General features: G+C 43.4%; 1 protein-coding gene across 1 annotated transcript in view; it reads left to right on the top strand.

The window, feature by feature from the left end:
- The first annotated feature begins 2312 nt into the window (after positions 1-2312).
- LOC121548261 (furin-1-like) overlaps positions 2313-20570 on the top strand; it is a 90374-nt gene continuing 72116 nt past the window's right edge. The window contains exons 1-2 of the mRNA XM_041859674.2: positions 2313-2405; positions 5500-5828. Coding sequence (XP_041715608.2) covers positions 5616-5828 — 213 coding nt within the window. The 5' untranslated portion in view covers positions 2313-2405; positions 5500-5615. The remainder of the gene's footprint in view (positions 2406-5499; positions 5829-20570) is intronic.

Below are 20570 nucleotides of genomic sequence, written 5' to 3'. Positions count from 1 at the left end.
ACTTTATGTTTGTTTTACCCCCATATGTAACTCTGTGTTGTTGTTTTATCGCACTGCTTTGCTTTATCTTGGCCAGGTCGCAGTTGTAAATGAGAACTTGTTCTCAACTGGCTTACCTGGTTAAATAAAGGTGAACAAAAATAATAATAATAATAATATTTCTATACAGACAATATTTGTTATAGATTATTCCAGCAGATGGAGCTATACTACTGTGTATATTACTCTTGAGCAGTAGGTGTGTCCAAATCCTGTGCATTTTACCAATGGCCTCGTTTGCCATGACGTATTTCCTGGGGCTTTGTGACGTGGACCCTCAGCTGTTTTGAGAGGGTTCAAACAATCATGTTTATTTTTTTATTTTGTAACCATTAACAATGTAGTATGGTAGTTGTAAGACTATATTCGATTAATTAGTATATCGAAGAAGCCAGGGGATCAATGCATAATGTAAACGGGAACTGGTAAACATATAGAATAAACCCTCCTAGGGCATTGGAAAGTTTCCCGATTATTGAGGCGCTCATGGGGAGTTTTGTACTGGTGTGCCTTCGTTCCTGGAAGAGGCCAGACTAGTTGGTTAGTGCATGGAGTGTGCTTTGCCTGTCATCGGTATTGCCTCGTCCCTATCTACGGAGACACTCAGGCTGTAACTGTGTCCGCTAGAAGGGCATCACGAGCCTGGCTGTAACGTTAGCTGAAACATGACGCCGTCGACGTTGATCCCGGTTGTTGTTGTTATGTGGAGTGAGTTTGTTTGAAATTATATTCCGATTACCGTCCAAATCGGCACGATCAGAGAAACAGAAGGCTGGGATTAGACACAGGGGAGAAATTGGGTGAAAGAGCGCGTGCTCTGAGCGCCGCAGAAACGCAGTAGGCTACATTGTATCAAGTAGTTGTTGCTGATAACGCGATACAGTGTTACTTTACTGAAATACCAGCGGGAGACGATTCAGGAACGTCTTGTATTCGAAGTTTATCGCCCAGCCGTATGCAGTTGTCAAGGACATTTGTGGTAAGTTGTCAGTTTTCTTAGCAATAATAAGCAATTTCTGCTATGGACCACAATTGTTGTCATAAAATACGATTAAACTTGAATGGTTTAGTGAAACGTTGGATAACTTTTTGAGCTACGAGCAGAAGTTTTCTTTATAGCCGAACTGGGCATGTTGACTCACTGGTATGACTGTCAAAAGAGGAGATATTCAATGTTTTGCGCCCAACTTTAAGAAAGACCTCCTGAAAGATGTTTTGATTCGATTGGAATTGTAGCTTGGCTGCTTATGATTTGAAGAAGGGTATATTCAGTGGAGAAAACGCTAATACTGTAGCCTTGCTACTGTATATGATTAAGCATTTTTCATGGTAATTTAACACTTTCCTTATGGTAGAGCATATGAATTGTCTGCAAGCAGCATACAGTGGAGTGTTAGAGGAGACCAAGACAGGATATTGTAGTGTGCTGTAAATTAAAAACCTTAGGACCTGGATACTCTTTGTCGATTGTGATACGAATGTATTGTCTAATCATATATTCAAGTGATTATCACCTTTAAGTGCCCTTATCATGTTTCCAGGTTAGTGTGTGTGTCAGAGCCTGGCTGTCCTCTCCCTGAGTTCCAATTTGCCTTTGGAAAAATGCAAATTGGGAAAATGCAAATTGTGCAAATAACAACTGGGCTCTGAGAAAGTTTGTTCCTGTTTGTGAGATATGTTGACTTTCTAGCCATTCCTCAACTCCTGAGCCAGTGGCCATGTTTTGATTGCTAGTAGGGAGACCTAACACCTCTGGCAGGGGAAAATGCTGAAGGGTTCTAACCTTGGCCACTGGTCTGTGGTTTGCCAATGTTATCTCCTGTCAAGGGCAAGAGCAGCATCACCACCTCCATCTGCAGTTGGACCTACACCTGGTGAAATTATCACTCTAGGATGTAATGTGTTTTCCATTTGGCATTTGGTGACCCTTTTTGATAATTTCAAGCAGAGTTATGAAATGTATGACAACTTTTTTTACTGATTTTGATTCACATCTATCTGTTATCGCTTGTGCAGCTTTATAATAGTTGCTGCCAAACTTTGACATATGGTATAATTTACTCTGCTAACACTTATGTGCACTGGCAGCAAGATGGCTGGTTTCCCACTTTCTCCTGCGAGCAGTAAAGTAGTTGAGCTTTTGTTATTCCATGGTGTATGGTTTTTATACTGACGTTAAACTCGGGCTGAATGGTTGAGTGCCCAGATGAGGTCACTAGGGGCGGGTGTACTTTGAGCCATGCGTGTCTGTGAACGTTAAAGGGAGGCTTGGGGAAGGTGCACACCTCTGTCTGTGTGTGTGCTGCCTCTGCATCAGATCGGACTGCATCAGAATCATAACAACAACAGTAGTCTGAAGCTCAAAGGTGAGCTGCATAACTTACAGCTTTTTTCCCCTTGAAAGTGTTATGCTGTTAAGACTGTAGTTTTCTTTAGGGCATTCAGAGAAAACTAGTGCCTGTTTATATTTAAGAGTATAATTACATTTTTATTCAGATAAGTATTTTGTCTTGTTTGTAGCCTCTTAAACTGGAATGTTTTGGTCTCTGAGCTCGACAAACAAGTTGTTTTGCCAGAAGCTAATTATCACTCTGACCATGTGGTTTAGCAGGTTTTAAGCCAATGCTTAATCTGGACCTCTACATTGTGTCTTTAGCATTGCAAAGAATTCTCTAAGTGTATCATAAATATTTGGGCATGAAGAAGCTTTGGTGTGCCCGAATAAATAAATGAACCGTGGAGAATCAGACTGATTTGTGCCCATCTCAGAGGAACGATCTGACTATACAGACTGTCTAACTTTGTGTTTGCTGCTCTGATAGCACTGGCTGCAGTTGCAGAGCAAACTCCTCTCCTCTCATAGTTGTGTGGAGGCACCGCAGCTCTTCTGCCCTGCAGGGTTCCACATGCACTGAGGTTTAGGGAACAATGGGCAGAATAGTGTGTCTGAGCGTGATATAATGGCTTTCGTGTTGCTTAAATGTTTCTCATTTCTGAGCTAAGGCTTTTTTATTTCTTTGCCAGGCATTTTCTTCTCAGAACCTTTTCTGTGAAACTAGGAATGTCAGTCATCATTGTGGAATAATAGGAATGTCAGTTTCTTGTTTCTTGAGCTGTCAATCCGGGCATATTCCTGCTATTGTAACACAGTGTGGTACTTTTTGTCATTTTATAGTTAAAATTGCATTGTATTTGGTGGCTTTGGCCAAGTGTTCTGTCAGAATAGTACATCAGTTCTGAAAGCTGAAGTTGTTCCACCTGAGTATTTTCATACTGCTACTTTTTGTAGAGCTGTTTTTGAACTGTTTAGTGATGAATCACCCCCTCTATAATAAAAAAGATATATGTTGCCGGCCAGTACAACAGCAGAACTAGGCATTACATAAAGTGTAAATGTTGCTGCTTGTTAGGCGGGTATGTTTTGTCAGGTCTATTAGAACAGCTGTAACTGTAGAACACAGGGATTTGACAGCCACTCTGCCAATGGATTTCACAAACCCTAGTGACTAGTAGAATTTCAACTTGGTCTTTGAAATGTTCTCATTGAATTAAATAACCTGGAATGCATCAAATGTTTATTCAAATAAGTATTTTGTCTTGTTTGTAGAATGTTTTGGTCTCTGTTGAGCTCGATAAACAAGTTGTTTTGCCAGAAGCTAATTATCACTCTGACCATGTGGTTTAGCAGATTTTAAGGCAATGCTTAATCTGGACCTCTACATTATTTCTTTAGCGTTGCAAATAATTCTCTAAGTGTATCATAAAACTTTGGTCACGAAGAAGCTTTGGTGTGCCTGAATAAATGGTTATTTTATGCATTATGTAATGTTATTTGTGATGGAATTAGGATACTACAGTACAAACCTTTAGTAATGAGTAAGTGTATGAGTCAGTAGGGATTTTTCCTCATCCCTATAAATTGTCTGAAAGGCGCAGTCAGAAGTAGTTTTATTTGGAGAATAGTTATTTGTAACTAACGGCCAGTAGGCCTATAGCTAGATCAGTATTGAAGAGATTTTAACTATGCCATGCTACTTTGTACCTCTGCCTGCTATTTTAAGCTTTAATTAGTTGAATCCTCCAGGATTTTTCACCCAGATTCTCATTTAGCATATTCATGCCATGCAACACTATCTCTCTGCTTTGTTTCTGCATTTCAAGACATTGTCTTTTTTCCAGACGCACTGTAATTTGCATTTATTGGGTTTCAATTGCCAAAAGTGCTTCAAAGGGGAGCTGAGCCTTGCATGTTTTTTCATATTTTCTTCTTTCAAATTTCCTGTGTGGAGCTTGAGCCTCCAAGGTTCCTCAGACAGAGCCCCATCCCAGCGGAGGTCTCATAACTGACTGACTGACCGACTGCCAATGGGTAACACTCATCCTAATAGGGACGACCAGCTGAAATCTCCCCATCACGCTCTCTCTCTGACACTCTCCATGACTCATCATCATCTGATTTCCTTTTGAAAGACCGAGCTGGAAATGAAATGTTATGTTCTATAAAAAATATTATTTGAAGGTTGAGGAACGGGTAGGGCCAGTGTTCTTTGTAGCTTTTTGGGAAAGTAATGGAAGAACGGACGTCTCAAAGCAGCCTCAACCACATTATCTGAAGTAAACTGGGCTGCATTTCTTAATTGGTTTCACTCTGAACACCTCTCATACTAGTGGTTAGGGATCTCTATGGGGTTGGACAGTGTTTTCATGATTCCGGTTCACAATGCTCTTTTAAGCTTTCTCATGAGTCAAGACCTAGACTAGTTATTGCTGGGTGACTTCTAGTCATTGCTGGGCGAAACTGAAGTCTTCTATCTTGGCTTACAGAAGGAGGGTGAGAGGGGAAGTAGAGTAGTGAATGTGGGATCCATAAGCTTTGCATAATACATGGTAAGAGACATCCACCACCTCCAGTGCTGAGAAAAGCCAGGAAGCAAAGTTAGGAGGAAAATAATATTTAAACCGTCATGGATTTGTTGTTAGTTTGTCAGGTGAACTGGCTGTTGAAAAGTCTGCCAGACACACAGTCTGCATTTGCAATCAACATTTTCATGCTATAGAAATTGGCATGGACTCTGTTTCCTTCAACTAATGATTGCTATTTTCTTTCAAAGTGCCTTTTGTAATTCCAAATACAATATGTGTTTAATTGTCATAGCTTCACTGAAAGGGAGAAGTAAGGACCTTGGACTCCTTTAACTAAAAAGTCAGTCAAGTCCATTGTTAATCTGGTATTGTTCCCCTGTAAATGTTGACATCTTCACGTCACTCCGCTCTCCTTTTGTAATGCTGTTGTCATGGTTGCGATGTAACAAGTCAGCCAACTTTGGCAGGATTGACTTCCCTCTGACAATACATGCTGCTTCCGCTCACTATTACAGCGCTCTGAATAGCAGCTGTAAGAGTTGTTTTTCTCATTGTGCTGAGCTCTGCTACACGTTTGTAACGCTCTCTTCTTCTTAGGTGATCCTGGTGCAGTGACTGTCCTGTGCCGTCTCTCTGCGCCCTGTATGTCCCCCGGCCACCCCCGGCCTGTCATAGAGACACTGAGCTCAGGGACTGCGCTGCTGTAGGACCCCATGGCTCTGGGCCCTACATCCTCCTCCATGGGCCCCTGGTCCTGGCTGGCTGAGCGGCTAATGCTGGGGCCCCTGCTGGTCCTGCTGGTGTCTGGGCTGGGCATGGCCCTTGGTCAGAGGGTTTACACCAACACATGGGCCGTCCATATCGCTGGAGGACCAGACGAGGCTGACCGCATTGCCGGTAAACACGGCTTCGTCAACCATGGCAATGTGAGTTGTTGGGTATTCTTCACCCTCTTTTGTTTGTGTCTCTGTGTGTTTTGTCTAAGTGAATGATTAGGGAATATCTACTACAGAAAGTGCTGATCTAGATCGCTTTTCCCACATTGCCTGTTAGTGCCAAATTACCTGACCCCAAATTGGCTTAAATATTTATTAGACTTGGAAGTTGCCAGCCTCTGAGGCACTTGGAACAACTTGAATTACGTTATCACTTTACTAGAGCAGAAAAAATACTTTTCTTTAAAAAAATATTATTTATGGGAGTAATATTGAGAATGTTGTGTGGTATTTATGTCCTACATAACTTGTAAAATGCAGTGCTTCTGCTGGATATTTAGGCTAAATATTAGTGTACCAGAGGCAGTGGTCCTTATAGAAACCCCTTGATGACTGTTTAATTTCAGTTAATCCATTCCAGAGAAATGACTCACCCAAACAGACTAAACACATTTACCTGAATGACTGCAGCATTGCCTTTCTGGGTAAGATGTCTCTTCTGTTACTCTCTTACTGAGAGTGGCTGACCACAACCTCAATACGAATCACACACCTGTGTGTGTCTGTGGAGATCTCTGGATTGTCCTGAAAGCGTCACTCATCACTCTGCTTTTCACACAGCTTTTAATCTCATTGCTTAAGGGAAGGAGGCCTTCAATGTCCACCATATGCTCAGCCTGCTGTTTTGTTTCATGTAAATGAGATCATCAGAAAATGGCCTCCCTATCCTCTCTGACATGTTAGCATTCTCAACACTACCACAGTCTTCCATGCTTTTCTGTTCAATGTAACATCCCACAACCTTTTTTCTGTGGTGGTCTTCCTTTGTCGCAGATGAGAGGCAAGTCATGGTACATTTCATGTGGTGTTAACATAACTTTTTGAACTAGCCATCAGACTCTTCCCTCTCGTCTCCTCAATGCGCTGTGTTGTGGCATTGTTTGCATAGTGGAGCTGTGTGTTTGTGTCAGGAACAGATGATCCTACACGAGCTTCCTGACCGGAACGCCCAATCAGAGCGTGGGTGAGATGGGACTTTGAACTGGGAATTGCACAGTGCGGATGATGGAAGACAAACAGGCAGTGGCAGGAATGGGACTCCGATCCTATGAGCAGCACCACCAGGGTTTAGGTTTTCACTGTTCCTCTCCTTCCTTCCGTTTTGAGGACAATCTATGAATAATTAAGCTCTCCTTGGGATAGTTTGTTGGGGGGGGGGTGTAAAAGAAATTAAACATTTCCTGTTTGTAAGTGGGCCATTATATTCTCTGGTTGCTCCATCAGAAGACTTCAATGGCGGTATGATGAGTAGAATTACTTTTTTAGTCTGTCATTTCTGCATCCATTTCACATTTAACTTTTATAGCTTCCTTCCTGGTTAGCCTGTATCCTGCTAGTCAACTAGTTCTAACTTCTTCCAGTTAGAAATCATTCATGATGCATCTGGTCTTGAGATAGATCTGTGTGTGTAAGATAATTATTCTTCCGGTGACATTATAAAGTGATACCTTTAGTTGGGTGTTTTATCATTCTGACATGTCTCTCTGTAATAGTTTCCATCCAGATGTTTTGTATGCTGCCTATTGTGGAACTGTAGTGGCTGTGAGTCAATTTCCTTTAAAAGGCCCTTTTGCCTAAATGTTTATTTTATACTAATGCCATGGGCAATAATGTTGAATTATCAAAAAATGATCTGAATCACATAGTAAACATCAGTTTAGACCTTTTTAGAGCTCAGACAGACTCAATAAAGGTTGCAAATGAAAAAAAGAAATTATCAATGGTGTCTGAAAACTCACCCGAGAGAGCGAGGGAGATGAAATAAGATTGCTTAATCCCTTTGAGGAAAATATGTTGTGGAAATAACTGGGGAGGATTGTGAAATCACTAGCTAGCAAGGAAACACACAAAATGGTTGCAAGAAAATATTCTCTTTTTAGTTGATTTATTTATAATATGTTTACATGGCGTCCATCAACAGATTATATTGTGGGCTATGGAAAGGTCAGACGATAAACCTTCCCTCCCACTGACTCCTAGGTTGTGTTTAGTGGGTGTATAATGTCAGTAATTGGTAGTGGTGTGGGCCTGTAGGCTGACGTGTGGGTGACTGATTGGTTCTAATGGAAAGGTGGACACAGTAATTCTTCCTTCTGAGGGAATCTAAGGAGAGTTTAATCAGCCTGCCCTGCCAGTGTGACCGGTGACCGGCCCTCACGTGGTAGTTAGGTTACCTCGGACATGAAGCCAGGCTTCCTGCCCTGGAGCAGTCTTGGCCTGTGGGTCTCTCTTCTCTCTGTTGACAGATGTTAGGCCTCTCCTTTCTATAGACTAGACCCCACCACTCTTCACAGGGCATCCATTTTTGATTAGGGGCCTGTATTCCAACCGACAGCATTTCTTACCGATCATCAGGAATGTTGTTTATGCTGCAAGACACCGAGTGCAGACTAATCAGTAATCTCACTGTGAAATGTCCATTGGCTTTGTTTTTACTGTGATTACTGGTAAGCCATTAACTATGTGTTGGCCATAAGGGAGTAAGGACTCCAGACATGACCATTAGAGACACTTACTCAGACTGTGTCCAGGAAACTGTGAGCTGTGTGTGGGCCTCTCTGTCTGTATGACTGCTGAGTAGATTTGTCCCATCACCATAAAGGGATCTGAACATGATGGAGACTTAAAAAGCTGTTTTGAGCCAAAATGGTGAAATAAGTTTAGGGCCTCACTCGGTTGACCAGAGCCAAGTTTAGCCAAGCCTCATTGGTCAGATCAGTAACTCTACTCGGCTAATGTGCTTTACTCTGACCTTTTGCTCTGGCAAAAAACACAATATTTTCTCTACATGGTTATACCTGGCCCAGCCCCAGACCTACAGCGGGAAGGGACATGCTGTAATGACAACACTTCAGCTTTTATAAGCTCTTGTCCTCCACTTTAGAGTTGGCAGAGTCTGGAAATCGAGTCTGAAATGTAGTTAGTTTTCTCTCTGCAGCAGTGTGGTATTTGAGTCTTCTCAGACATTTAGATTGCTCTTCCATTGCCCTTGGGTCTCTTCTTGAGGAATAAGGCAGCCAACTTCCTCAATATGAGCGTGGCACTTCTGTGCTGTTTGTACCCACTGAACTCGCCCTGGGTGGTGTGTGTGTGGTAAGGTTAGTCTGGGGGTGCTCCATCCCTCTGTATTTTGAAGGCCTTCCAGACTCCTCATCTCAGTACCATGTGGATCAGTGTGAGTATGTGTTCATCTGCTTTATCTAGCTGTATAGAAGGCCATGGATAGAGCCCACAGCTGCATGGACAGAGGCCATACAGAACCATGACTACACCTTACTACATGGAACAGTCACATCTGTTCAGCCAACAGTACATCATTTATGTGGAGTATTTGTTCATCGCACCTGCATTAATATGCATTAACTTTGAAATAACATGAAAGGAGATAAAACGGTCATGCAGAAATGCGATAATACCATCATGCAGAGAGATTCTCTGTTGAAATAGTACAATCATACTTAATGATCTTCCTGATGCAATGAGGAATCCATCGCCAGTCATTGTGCAAAAGCAATTGTAGTAGAGCTCTGATCAAAGCAGTTATTCTGTCTTCCCTGGACTGATGGTGAAGGAAACAAGGGTTCCAGTTGCCTGAGCAGGGCCTGGTGAGGAATGGCATGCCCCAGCTGTGGTGTGGGGCTGGTGTGTGCAGGTGTTGTATTGAAGTGGAGGGAGGGCAGGGGGATCACAGGCTGTAGCTGAGGGGGTTTTATGACCCCCTGATTGTCCCTGTAGAGTTCCCATCCATTCCACCCCTGGGACTCAGCAGCTCTGGCCCCTGGCTGGTTATTACGGCAATGAGCCACCGATGTCTCTGTTAAAAACGCAACCACCTTTTTTCTAATTTCACTGTTAACGTTGGCCAGCTGTTAAAAGTGGATTAGATAGGTGGCCAAATGGCCTGAGAATATATTATTTTTCTTGTTGCGTTTTTCTAGAGCTCTCCGAGAATGCAGGTGTACTGCAGTAGTTGGTGTTTCTCAACCTTGGGTGTTTTGCCTAAGCCCTGTGTCTGACCTGCCTGAGAAGTTTCTACTCCATCATGGCTGAAGCTCATAAAGCCTGCGATGTTGTTGATGAGGCTCGGAGTCCTGGTATTAAACCTGTCCCTCTGCTGGAATAGTGTGCTATTTCTTGGGCATACCTTGTCTCCTGTGGTTTACTGCCCCTGCCTGGCTTAATGGTCTCATATCTCTGGTCCTCTTTCTACCTACTCCTGATTAAAGACATATATCCACAGTCAATAACTGTCGTTATAGAGTGATTCACCCTAGCTTTTATAACATGGTTGACCTTTTGGCACTGTCATTGGGTTGGGGTAAGTTCGAATAGCAGAAGTTACACACACTTGTATATGAAGTTGAGAGCTTTTTTGAAAAGCGGTGTTTGCATGATGGATGTCTCTCTTTTCTCCACCTACTTTCATAGTTCCCAGGAATTTAGAACAGGTTTGTGCTGTTTTCCTTTTCGAGAAATGATGCAAATGCCTTGCTACTGATGTACAGATTTTTAACAAAATCTGCCTTTCCTGTCCTATTTTAACTAATGCCAACTTATTTTGATTATTTATAGACAGATGTGGGAAGGAAGCTGATCAATAAATAAATGCCTCATCGTTTCCATCACACGCTCATCAAAGTGGAATCCAGCGTTTCTCAGAACCCTGCCGTTTCCTTTTTCTCAACAAGCGCTGTGGTTTCTGTCACTAATGGCTGATGTGAACGCTTCCTGTGTTCAGGGGGTGAGCTAGGATGAGGAAGTGCCGGGGGGTACCCTTATTAGAGAAGGTCAAATCTCTTCATCTTTATGATAATAAGAACAGGAGCATCCAGTTCATTCCACTGATTCATAATAAATGTTGTAGATCTTAATGTTTTTCCACAAAATCCTGGACTATCGGACCACCATTTTATTACGTTTGCAATCGCAACAAATAATCTGCTCAGACCCCAACCAAGGAGCATCAAAAGTCGTGCTATAAATTCTCAGACAACACAAAAATTCCTTGATGCCCTTCCAGACTCCTTCTGCCTACCCAAGGACGTCAGAGGACAAAAATCAGTTAACCACTTAACTGAGGAACTCAATTTAACCTTGCGCAATACCCTAGATGCAGTTGCACCCCTAAAAACGAAAAACATTTGTCATAAGAAAATAGCTCCCTGGTATACAGAAAATACCCGAGCTTTGAAGCAAGCTTCCAGGAAATTGGAACGGAAATGGCGCCACACCAAACTGGAAGTCTTCCGACTAGCTTGGAAAGACAGTACCGTGCAGTACCGAAGAGCCCTCACTGCTGCTCGATCATCCTACTTTTCCAACTTAATCGAGGAAAATAAGAACAATCCAAAATTTCTTTTTGATACTGTTGCAAAGCTAACTAAAAGCAGCATTCCCCAAGAGAGGATGGCTTTCACTTCAGCAGTAATAAATTCATGAACTTCTTTGAGGAAAAGATCATGACCATTAGAAAGCAAATTACGGACTCCTCTTTGAATCTGCGTATTCCTCCAGGGCTTAGCTGTCCTGGATCTGCACAGACTCTGCCGAGGGCCTGGGATCGGGAGAGACACTTAAGTGTTTTAGTACTATATCTCTTGACACAATGATGAAAATAATCATGGCCTCTAAACCTTCAAGCTGCATACTGGATCCTATTCCTACTAAACTGCTGAAGGAGCTGCTTCCTGTGCTTGGCCCTCCTATGTTGAACATAATAAACAGCTCTCTATCCACCGGATGTGTACCAAACTCACTAAAAGTGGCAGTGATAAAGCCTCTCTTGAAAAAGCCAAACCTTGACCCGGAAAATATAAAAACTATTAGCCTATACTCGAATCTTCCATTCCTCTCAAAAATTTTAGAAAAGCTGTTGCGCAGCAACTCACTGCCTTTCTGAAGACAAACAATGTATACGAAATGCTTCAGTCTGGTTTTAGACCCCATCATAGCACTGAGACTGCACTTGTGAAGGTGGTAAATGACCTTTTAATGGCGTCAGACCGAGGCTCTGCATCTGTCCTCGTGCTACTAGACCTTAGTGCTGCCTTTGACACTATCGATCACCACATTCTTTTGGAGAGACTGGAAACCCAAATTGGTCTACACGGACAAGTTCTGGCCTGGTTTAGATCTTACCTGTCGGAAAGATATCAGTTTGTCTCTGTGAATGGTCTGTCCTCCGACAAATCAACTGTACATTTCGGTGTTCCTCAAGGTTCCGTTTTAGGACCACTATTGTTTTCACTATATATTTTTACCTCTTGGGGATGTTATTCGAAAACATAATGTTAACTTTCACTGCTATGCGGATGACACACAGCTGTACATTTCAATGAAACATGGTGAAGCCCCAAAATTGCCCTCGCTAGAAGCCTGTGTTTCAGACATAAGGAAGTGGATGGCTGAAAACTTTCTACTTTTAAACTCGGACAAAACAGAGATGCTTGTTCTAGGTCCCAAGAAACAAAGAGATCTTCTGTTAAATCTGACAATTCATCTTGATGGTTGTAAAGTCGTCTCAAATAAAACTGTGAAGGACCTCGGCGTTACTCTTGACCCTGATCTCTCTTTTGACGAACATACCAAGACTGTTTCAAGGACAGCTTTTTTCCATCTACGTAACATTGCAAAAATCAGAAATTTTCTGTCCAAAAATGATGCAGAAAAATTAATCCATGCATTTGTTACTTCTAGGTTAGACTACTGCAATGCTCTACTTTCCGGCTACCCGGATAAAGCACTAAATAAACTTCAGTTAGTGCTAAATACGGGCTATACTCGGCCTTGTCTCAGGATTGTAAGTTGGTGGTTGAGGATATCCCTCTGGTGGTGCGGGGGCTGTGCTTTGGCAGAGTGGGTGGGGTTATATCCTTCCTGTTTGGCCCTGTCCGGGGGTTTCTTCGGATGGGGCCACAGTGTCTCCGGACCGCTCCTGTCTCAGCCTCCAGTATTTATGCTGCAGTAGTTTATGTGTCGGGGGGCTGGGGTTAGTTGGTTATACCTGGAGTACTTCTCCTGTCTTATCCAGTGTCCTGTGTGAATTTAAGTATGCTCTCTCTAATTCTCTCGTTCTCTCTTTCTCTCTGAGAACCTGAGCCCCTAGGACCATGCGTCAGGACTACCGGGCATGCTGACACCTTGCTGTCCCCAGTCCGCCTGGCCTTGCTGCTATTCCAGTTTCAACTGTTCTGCCTGCGGTTACGAAACCCCTACCTGTCCCAGACCTGCTGTTTTCAACTCTTAATGATCGGCTATGAAAAGCCAACTGAGAGACCTGAGCCCTAGGACCATACGTCGGGACTACCGGCCGTGGTGACTCCTTGCTGTCCCCAGTCCGCCTGGCCTTGCTGCTATTCCAGTTTCAACTGTTCTGCCTGCGGTTATGGAACCCCTACCTGTCCCAGACCTGCTGTTTTCAACTCTTAATGATCGGCTATGAAAAGCCAACTGAGATTTATTCCTGATTATTATTTGACCATGCTTGTCACTTATGAACATTTTTGAACATCTTGGCATGGTTCTGTTATAATCTCCACCCGGCACAGCCAGAAGAGGACTGGCCACCCTCATAGCCTGGTTCCTCTCTAGGTTTCTTCCTAGGTTTTGGCCTTTCTAGGGAGTTTTTCCTAGCCACCGTGCTTCTACACCTGCATTACTAGCTGTTTGGGGTTTTAGGCTGGGTTTCTGTACAGCACTTCGAGATATTAGCTGATGTAAGAAGGGCTATATAAAATAAAATTGATTGATTGATTGATTGATTGATTGATTCAACCTCCAACTCTGTGTCTGTATTGTGTTAAGAGTACTCTGTTCCTTCTGTACTATGTGGAACCACAACGCACAAGGCCTAGCATTAAACCCATACATGATCTAATGGGGAAGGATGGTCTATCTCTGCCATCATGAGACAGGCTGATTCTAATCAGCGCTGGTACAGACCAGCCCCATGACTTGGCATGACTAGAGGTACTGGGGGGCATTTCCATCTAAAAGGACCCATGAGCATCAACATGTGAAGTTCATAGGCGCATGTCAAATGAATGCTAAGAGTCTATCCTTTTGAGAAATTTAAGGTGTATATATACACTGCTCAAAAAAATAAAGGGAACACTTAAACAACACAATGTAACTCCAAGTCAATCACACTTCTGTGAAATCAAACTGTCCACTTAGGAAGCAACACTGATTGACAATAAATTTCACATGCTGTTGTGCAAATGGAATAGACAACAGGTGGAAATTATAGGCAATTAGCAAGACACCCCCAATAAAGGACTGGTTTTGCAGGTGGTGACCACAGACCACTTCTCAGTTCCTATGCTTCCTGGCTGATGTTTTGGTCACTTTTGAATGCTGGCGGTGCTTTCACTCTAGTGGTAGCATGAGACGGAGTCTACAACCCACACAAGTGGCTCAGGTAGTGCAGCTCATCCAGGATGGCACATCAATGCGAGCTGTGGCAAGAAGGTTTGCTGTGTCTGTCAGCGTAGTGTCCAGAGCATGGAGGCGCTACCAGGAGACAGGCCAGTACATCAGGAGACGTGGAGGAGGCCGTAGGAGGGCAACAACCCAGCAGCAGGACTGCTACCTCCGCCTTTGTGCAAGGAGGAGCAGGAGGAGCACTGCCAGAGCCCTGCAAAATGACCTCCAGCAGGCCACAAATGTGCATGTGTCTGCTCAAACGGTCAGAAACAGACTCCATGAGTGTGGTATGAGGGCCCGACTTCCACAGGTGGGGGTTGTGCTTACAGCCGAACACCGTGCAGGACGTTTGGCATTTGCCAGAGAACACCAAGATTGGCAAATTCGCCACTGGCGCCCTGTGCTCTTCACAGATGAAAGCAGGTTCACACTGAGCACATGTGACAGACGTGACACAGTCTGGAGACGCCGTGGAGAACGTTCTGCTGCCTGCAACATCCTCCAGCATGACCGGTTTGGCGGTGGGTCAGTCATGGTGTGGGGTGGCATTTATTTGGGGGCCGCACAGCCCTCCATGTGCTCGCCAGAGGTAGCCTGACTGCCATTAGGTACCGAGATGAGATCCACAGACCCCTTGTGAGACCATATGCTGGGTGCGGTTGGCCCTGGGTTCCTCCTAATGCAAGACAATGCTAGACCTCATGTGGCTGGAGTGTCAGCAGTTCCTGCAAGAGGAAGGCATTGATGCTATGGACTGGCCCGCCCATTCCCCAGACCTGAATCCAATTGAGCACATCTGGGACATCATGTCTCGCTCCATCCACCAACGCCACGTTGCACCACAGACTGTCCAGGAGTTGGCGGATGCTTTAGTCCAGGTCTGGGAGGAGATCCCTCAGGAGACCATCCGCCACCTCATCAGGGCCCCAGGCGTTGTATGGAGGTCATACAGGCACGTGGAGGCCACACACACTACTGAGCCTCATTTTGACTTGTTTTAAGGACATTACATCAAAGTTGGATCAGCCTGTAGTGTGGTTTTCCACTTTAATTTTGAGGGTGACTCCAAATCCAGACCTCCATGGGTTGATACATTTGATTTCCATTGATAATTTTTGTGTGATTTTTGTTGTCAGCACATTCAACTATGTAAAGAAAAAAAGTATTTAATAAGATTATTTAATTCATTCAGATCTAGGATGTGTTATTTTAGTGTTCCCTTTATTTTTATGAGCAGTGTATATATTTTTCAATAAGCAAAGGCTTATCAGTAACGGAATTACTGCAGTAATGGAATTACTGCAATTGAATTGGCTACAATGGGGAAATCATAGTAGTCACAAACCACAGTTGGCTCATCTGCTACTGTGCTCCCTTCCACTGGCATATTGTTATGTTCAGCTCAACTTTTTAAAAGTCTTTCTGTCGTCTGGTGATCAAAGCAAGACTGACCAATGTCACCTCTCCCGGCTCTTACTGACACCTACCATGACACCTACTAAATACCCTCTTTCCATTTACTGTAACAAGAATCCTCACCCACTGAGCACCGACTGACACCGGACGTCCATGGACGTTGAAAAGTAGTTGAAATTTGGTCAATCCACCCTGGCTGAAGTTTGGACAGCACAGCACAGTACAGTAGTGCACACTGGAGTAGAGTACAGTATAATGTACTATGCTGAACATATCTAGTGTACTCTACTCTGTGATGTCCAAACTTGTGAATCACAGATGTATAGGATTGGTTCAGAATTGGTCTGGTCCAGACCAACCAAATGTGGTCTTGTTTGGGGGCGGAGCTCATTACAATAATAGCCAGTGTGTAGATTAATACCCAAATATTTCTACATATTCTAAATATTTCTCCCAAATTTCTACCTTTGTGTACCAATTTCAGGCTACATTACCATGAAGCGAATGATATTCATATCCATAATAATGAATTTCTGTATAGTACAGCTCAGGGACCAATGATTCTGTTACCGGATGTAAATCCACTTCACCTACTTTACTGTAGTTCATACATTTTGGTTACAAGGTGTCATGTCATAGCAGATATATTTTAGTTTTTGGAAAACTTTATTTTTCTGTAATTCTGTTACCAAACTTTGCATCTGCACAGTTCTTCCAGTAAATATATTTTTGTGAAATGTTCTGTGTAAATTGTTCAAAGTAGTCTTTATGCATAGAGTTGTATGGTTTGTTAAACTTTGAAATCAATGGTTTTTCTTTGGCATACATTTTAAAGTGAAATATCTTAGTCAAAGCGTAATTCCGTTATTGTGGAATTGCCCTGGGAAAGATTGACATCAATTTCCTAAAGGCAGGGCTAACTATGGCAAGCTAAGGCTTCTACATGTAGCAGTACTGGAGGCCTATCTGTGCACCACAGGCATCCGGAGTGTTATCTGTTAGATTCCCCATCTGTATAGTTCTTGTTTTTGCTGTAGACTTCTCTGTTCTGTTGTCAGAAGTCTCTCTGCTCTGTCTCCTTCCCAGTGCTTTTACATTAGTTTTGACCTTGTTGTTGTGCGAAACGACAAGATACTTTTCATGCAAAGTAATGCACAAAGCATCCGGATGCTCATCTCTGTAGCAGTTGATCTCTGGCATAGAGATGGACAATGAGGACTAGGAGATTGTAAGTGCGCATTGTAGCGGTGCCAAATTACTGTTGGTTCCAAATGTCCATGGGCATATTGTAGCTCAGTGCCAGAACTCCCTGCACCCACTGTAACTCACCAGGCCTGGTGCGAGTGAGGACGGATGAACGCTTGCTGCTGCAGAAAAACACAATGTAAGCAGCCACAAACACACTATACACACACACACACTCTTTACTATGTTGACCTAAGTTGGTTTTGATAAATGGCTTTGCCATGTCTCAAATCGGACAGAGTGGAATCTTGAACGATATAAATATAATCCAGTGTTCATGGGAACTGTGAGTGTTTCCAACTCTTCAAGTCTCTCTACTAGCTGCTGGACCTGAGCCACTCCACCAGCCATAAATCATCTGTGACCCTTTTGTTTTACTCTTGATGCTTTCTCTAGCCCCCTAAAATGTAGCTATGGCTAATGTGAAACAGAACCTCAGGCTCGAATAGGAGAGGCTGGACTCACATAGCCCATAATTGGTCCCTGGGGAGCCCAGGCTATTGGCTGGGAGGCAATGGGTTTGAAGTGATTTGCTGGATGAATGAGGAAGTTATTGGGCGAGGGGCGACGGGGAGAAAATGGCGTGCTGATGGGCTTTGAGGCACCACTAGGCAGAATTCAGCTCTGCTCCACAAAGGTGCTTCCTCCTGTGCACAGCACCAGGTCAGGTCCTAAACATAACCGATCACACCCCTATCATGCTCCCTCACCCCTCTTCATACAACCTCTCTCAAACACAAACTCCTCTTCAACCCATACTCCCCCTTTCCTCTCACAGCCTGAACACAAGGACTCTCTCATAATATGGTTTCTTGGAGAAACTGTTAGCGCCCATTGGGGTGTGGTGAGGTGGAATGACCTTGTTAGCTTACGAGTTACCACTCCCTTGGTTGGAGAGACTGTATTGCAAACACTTTGGCTATAGATCTGCTGTGGTAAATATTGCATAATGGCTTTGCAGTGTTTTGTAACATGGCATACTTGTGCAATCGCTGTGTCAATCTTTAACAGGCCTGTGACTGTGCTGTGGACTCGGCTGTGGCCTACTTTAGCCAATGAGAGCTGACGGGTCTAACGGAGCATGCGGCTTCTATACGGCCAGTGCAGGATGTCTCTTAGAGACTCCGCAGCTTTGAAGTGCCGTAATGATATCACTGCGACTGTGGCTCTTAAACTTAACCATGGGAGTTGGCCCTTTGGGATGGACGGCGGACGGTCTCGTAGTGTAGAGAAATGCGACTTTCTCCTCCCACCTCTTAAGTGGTTAACAGTATACCTCTGCATTGTCTTTGGCCTTTTGTTGCTCCCTATAGACAAGTGCTTCCTTCCTTTTCCTCCCCCTCCCCCCATTCTTCCATCCCCCTCTCTGCTGCGCCCCCAGACATGCATAACGCTGTAAAGGTATTCATCAAAGTGTCTCTGGCATCTTGCAAATGGTGAGATCAACTCTGTTTTGCTCCAGAGTTGGAGTTGAGGCATGAGACATTTTGATGGTTTTGGAACACATATAACTTTTCGTAAACTTTTCGGTGATGAGCCATAAGACGGAGCATTATTTAAGAGGTAAATTACCTTTAATTATCTGCAAAACCATCCTCAACTTGGCCCGTGAGAACAGTCAGTAGTCGAGGGAAATGCATTGCATTGCAAAAGCAGCTCTTGTTTGGCGCTGACATGACCTGAGTATGACGTAAACCTCTGGACAGAGCCGGGCTGGGATGGCCGCACCCCGACTCCCAAACAAAAACATTTTCTCCTAAAACGGACTCGTAGTAAAAGCCAGCAGGTCAGCAGGCGGCCGTCTGGAGCCTACAGCAGAGGAGTGGACACCCAGATCGCCAGGGACCACAGAGGGGCTATAGGGGCCAGGGGAACTCCAGTGTCTGTTATTCCCCTGCTCTCCCCCTGGTCAGGGCTGAAGGACTGAGGTGAACCACTCACAGGTCACATGGGCTGTAACCAGAGCCAGATGTGCTGAGGGGACACAGATATACACTGACAACCGCACACACTCACAAACACACTAAACAGGCTGGGTCACCTCACCTCACATCTGACAGGGATGGGTGTGGAGGGCTGTGACGGTAATTGAATAATCGTGTAACTGATGGTTATGGATAAAGACCTTCATGACAATAAAATAACCTTCAGAACCGTTTAAATAGGCCTACATTCATTTTATGATTTATTTTATTTTTATTAACTTTATTTTCATGTAGATAAAGTTGACCTAATAGCGGGAGTGTTTGCTAATGATTTAAGCAATTGTTTTACTAATTTAGTCTGTCTATTAAACTTTCTACATCTCCTCCTCTTTCCAACTGTCCTTTGATGGTCGAGTAGCTAATCTGCTAGATGGCAGGTGTGTAGAGTGCTATAGGCTATGGCACTTCAGAAAGAAAAAAAAATGTGTGTGGACATTCTTTTATACAATGCATGTTTTCATTGCTTGCTAGTAAATAAATAAATCGGTCTTAAAAAAATGAAAATAAAAAATAAAGTTGGATGTGTCTGACTTCATTAATTATTCAACAGCAGTCAACAAGGTTGTTCTGGCTCTGAGGCCTATAATGCACTAATGTTGTGTCAAATGGACAATGCACCAATCCTCTCCAACCTAGCATGGTATCATTTGATACTGAATCGTTTCTTAATTTATAGACTAATCAATGCTGATCAGGCCCGGTCCTGGCCGATATGCCTTCCTAGGCGAGATAAAGAAAATATTGCCGCCCTCCTATCCCTGCCAAGTAGAATATGTAGCCTAGGCTATACAGTGTTGGCCCGCAATGCACTTTTATGAATGCCCATGTGGTAGCCTACCGTTAAAAAAACTGGCAAATTACTGTTAATCCCTGTCATTTGGTTACATTAATTTCTGAATGCATGTATTAATTACAGTTATTTACCATTCTCGTAGTTGAAACGTTGTTTACTACAATTGTGAGAAACATGTTTTGGTTTATTTCATACCATCATTTACGCGCTCCATGTGAGCAATGAGCATTTGTCTGGTTTCTCCGTCTCGTTAATGTTGACGGAGCATGCGCGCCTGAGCATGCATAGAAGTACCTGGCCTGCTTCTCTCAAATGTCAGATGTAGGAAAGTGACCATTTGGGGATGTCTGATTTCTGATTGTCTTAATTCGCCACCACTGATAAGTTGGCCTTCTCAGTCATTTTGTCTTCACCTCACACAGTAAGTAAACGAAGTCCGTATTCTTTTTTATTTATTTTTACATCCAAATTGTTATATTTCCTCACAGTATTTGAAAAATCCTTCCAACACACTCTCCCTCGATAATCAACGTCACTGATAAATAGGCTATGGACATGTTGTCACGACCCGAAGTCGAGAAACAGTCACTAATAATTGTCAGAACCCAGAAGATGAGGCAGACACACAGCTGTACTGGAGATGGTGGTTTAATAAAAGAACAAAATCTTCAGGCAAAGAAACTAAATCCACAATGTCCAAAAATAAAGCCAAGAGGCACAAAGAGGAAAACCTCCAAAAAACAAAAGAAACTCCACAAAGTGGTAAAAAACAGCAGGGAAAAACAAACCTCAAAAGACTACTCAAACAAA

This window comes from Coregonus clupeaformis, unplaced genomic scaffold, assembly GCF_020615455.1.
Source record: "Coregonus clupeaformis isolate EN_2021a unplaced genomic scaffold, ASM2061545v1 scaf1015, whole genome shotgun sequence".
Classification (NCBI taxonomy): Eukaryota; Metazoa; Chordata; class Actinopteri; order Salmoniformes; family Salmonidae; genus Coregonus; species Coregonus clupeaformis.
This window is presented reverse-complemented; position numbering and strand designations above follow the sequence as displayed.